Source organism: Myotis davidii, unplaced genomic scaffold (assembly GCF_000327345.1).
Source record: "Myotis davidii unplaced genomic scaffold, ASM32734v1 scaffold67, whole genome shotgun sequence".
Lineage (NCBI taxonomy): Eukaryota > Metazoa > Chordata > Mammalia > Chiroptera > Vespertilionidae > Myotis > Myotis davidii.
Window position 1 is genome coordinate 199,318 of NW_006298521.1, and position 3,607 is coordinate 202,924.

The window sequence follows — 3,607 nt, forward strand, 5'->3', positions numbered from 1 at the left end:
CACAAATGTCCCCCAGGCAGGCCCCGCCGCCAGCCCGGGCTCTGCCAGAGCACACGCCAGGCAGGCCGCCAGCACACAAGCAGGGCCCGCGGGAAGGTGCTGACTCGCCCGCCCGCGAGGGTTCGCCCTGGCATCTAACGGTCAGGGTGCCGGCTGCAGCTGCAGAAAGCACGGCCCCTCGGGAGCCAGCGGGTCAACGGCCCGAGAAGAACAGGCCAGGGAGTCGGAGACTGAACCTCTCCTGCGTCTTCCTCCACCTGCTGCTGCGCATCCAGCCACCATCACCGCCCCCTCCCCGGATGCTACCAGCGCCAGCTGGACTCCCGCTCAGCCCAGCAGCCCCGGGAACCCCGCCACACCCAGCACAGATCACGCCACTCGCCGCCGCCGAGGGGCCCACAAAGGCCCTTCTCACAGAATAAAAGCCTGAAAGTCCAGGTCCTTCCTGTGACGAGCCCCTCCCCCAGCGCCCCAGGACGCCCCCTCCCTCCCTCGTGCACTGTCTTCGGGGCCCTTTGCTCTCAGACACCAGCACTGAACCGGAACCAGGGCCTTTGCCCTTGCTGGCCGTCTGCCTGGACCCCTCTGCTCCAGCCTCCCGGGGACTGTGCCCTCTCCTCTGCACATGCTGTCCCCGGGAGGCCTGAGGGAGTGGCGCACCCACCTCTGGACTCCCCACCCCACGTCCCTACTGTCTATCTGGACAACAGTCACCCCCCTGACGGAGCTTGGCTCAGCCCGGCCTCTCCCGCTCACTGCACGCAGGCACAGCAGATTCCGGTCTGTCTCCTTCTGATGTGTCTCCAGCACCTGAAACTGTTGCTGGCACCCACTGTGGGTGAAGTAAATGTTGGATGAGCGAATAAATGATCAAACTCTCAACATGTTGAAAAGGCCTCCTCTCATCCTCATCAATGAGGCCAGGCAGAGATCCTCCCGCAGTCACAGCCAGGTGGACTAGCCCGCTCCCTCAGGCCTCGCGTGCAGAAACTGACGGGGCGGGAGCGACATGCCCGCAGGTCCCACGGGGATTAACAGGAAAGGAGGCAAAAACCCGGACCACGGACTCCCGGTCAGAGACCTTTCCACCAGCCACTCATCCCGCCTTTTAGAAGGAACTTCTAAGACGGCATCGGCCAGATGGGCAGGAGAGAACCAGGCGTGCAGCGGGCGGGGTCCACCAGCAAGACCACGTCTCACGGGATGAGACCGTGACCAAAGCGCCCCTACTTCTAGGTTCGCCCGGAAGACAGTGGGATCACCACCCTTTACCAGCATGAACAGGGCCGGCGAGAGGACGGCACGCGCGCTAGACTGCAGAGCTCCCGTCTGTGGAGAAAAGCAGCACACGCAGCGCACACGGGTCTGGTGCACACAAAGGCCCATCAGTCCGGGCAGTTCACCGGAGGGAAGTTTACAAATCTGCACTAATAGGAGCCTATGTGGTCTTCACGCCCTCACGCTGTAACAATCCATCACCAGGAGGCTGCGTGTGCAGCGGGCGGGCGGGCACGGGTGGGCGGGGACTTGACGCTGTCTATCTGCGCGGTGCAGAGGCAGGTCGCGGCGGCTCTGTGCGGCGACGCCGGGGGTCCCAGCAGTTCCACACAGAGCCGCGGGGGCGGGTCCCAGCAGCTCTGTGCAGCAATGCCAGGGGCAGGGTCCCCGACTCCGGCCTACCTCTTTGGGGCAATCCATCCAGGTTTGATATTTGCAACCATAGTAAAACAAAGACTTATATTTTTGATATTTATTTTATATATTTAAATGCCATTTAACAAAGAAAAATCAACCAAAAAATGAGTTCGGGTGTCGCCTCTGACACGCGTGTCATAGGTTCGCCATCACTGCTCTAGTTAAAAAATAATAACGACCAGGCAAAAGGGGGGAATGGGCGGGCAAGGATTTGGTCTGATGAGAATGAAACTGACGAGCACCACCTGGCACAGACAGCGTCCTGCTCAGTGAAGTTCAAGCAAGGAGCGCTGGGAGATGTGGCGTGGACTAAGCAGGGGTCAGGTCACGAAGGGCCTGAGGCATGATGGGAAACACTCCTGCTTCTCAGCACCCCTTTCAGGGGCCCCAGACCCAGCCCGCCTCTGTGAGCGCCGCGTGGGGCAGAGCGCGTCTTGTGAACTCCAAATCCCTGGAGACGACACCTGCCAAGCACAAGGACAGCAGCCGCAGGCACGCCCAGGACACCCATCAGGGTCGCGGGAAGGAGAGTGAGGGAATGATCACTAGGAATCACTCATCGTTCAGGCTGTGTCACAGACAAGCGCCACGCAGCCCTGCACTGTGTGGGGTGTCTTCCTCCTTCGAGTTCCTCTGGGTTCGGCTCCACACTCAAAACAAAGAGCTGAGCAGTCATGAAGCACCTGAGGGGCTGGCAAAGCCATGGGACCTGGCGGGCACCTGCCCGGGTAGACGGTGCCTGTGGCCAACGGTCACCACTGACCTCCCGACAGAAAAAGGACAAACCTTTGCAACTCCTGTCCCGCGAAGCAGCGGCACTGCCAGGGCAAGGCCACCACCAGGGCAGGGGGCACAGGGCAGCTGCACAGGCCGTGGCAGGCCACCCTCCCTGGGTCCTGCACTGGCAGTGACAGCCCCTAACCGTCCTCCACGGCCCCACACACTGTAACGGTAACACCGGAGCTGCTCTCAGAAACGCCTGGGCACAGCCCTGCAGGGCCCGGCACGGGTGCGGACGGAGGAGGAAGGCTGTCTCTGGGACACGGATCTCTGAGAAGTCGAGGGCTGCCTCCGTCTCCTGCTCCATCCCAACCCACGGCCACAACTCACACTTCCAACCGCGGACACTTGTCCTCTCCTGGTCCTGGGGGCCAGAAAGCAAAGTTGAGGTGTTTTCATTGATTGGAGAGAGAGAAAGGGAGAGATAGAAACATCAATGATGAGAGAGTCATGGATCGGCTGCCTCCTGCACGCCCCACACTGAGCCCCCTACGCGGCGGAAGAGCAGCCACGCCTGCCCTGGATCAGCACGTGCCCTGACTGGAAACTGAACCCTGACCTCCTGGTTCACAGGTTGATGCTCAATCACTGAGCCACGCCCCGGGCAACATGTGTTCTGATGCCACATGGGTCCTCTTCCGAGTCCGCGTCCCAGAGCACTTGTCCCTGTCACCACGGGGCTTCCTATTTGCTGCCGCTCCAGGTTTTCGCATCCTCTTGGACCCCGACGCTGGTTCTAATGAAAGTTCTTTCTGTTCCTCAATCAAGCTCCGTCCTACACAGTGAAGAGGGTCTCGGTGACCCGCTCCCGGTCGGCGGCTCACCCTGCGGGCCCCACATCCCTCCACCCAGACACAGTGGTCTCCAAAGCGCACGGTCCACACTCTCAGGTCCACACTGGCACGTGGCGTTTCTCAGGAACCCTGATGCTCAGCTGGGCCTGGGGTGAGTCCCCCGGGAGTGAGGGTCACACCACGATTCTTGGCGCCCAGTATCTCAGCCTTGGTTTCCAGACAAAACGGGCTTAGAAATCCTGGCCTTTGTTTACACTCCTACCTCCACCAGTGCTACTCCCTCCTCCTGCGATCCTCCCCCCACCGGCGCTCCTCCCACCTGCGCTCCTCCATAAACG

At 61.2% G+C, this 3,607-nt stretch overlaps 1 protein-coding gene across 1 annotated transcript in view; it reads right to left on the reverse strand.

Annotated features, from left to right (window-relative positions):
- The window catches only part of TBC1D22A (TBC1 domain family member 22A), a 185,264-nt gene extending 183,878 nt beyond the window's left edge, over positions 1–1,386 (reverse strand). Inside the window, exon 1 of the mRNA XM_015570730.1 lies at positions 1,273–1,386. Coding sequence (XP_015426216.1) covers positions 1,273–1,386 — 114 coding nt within the window. The remainder of the gene's footprint in view (positions 1–1,272) is intronic.
- Positions 1,387–3,607: the final 2,221 nt, after the last annotated feature.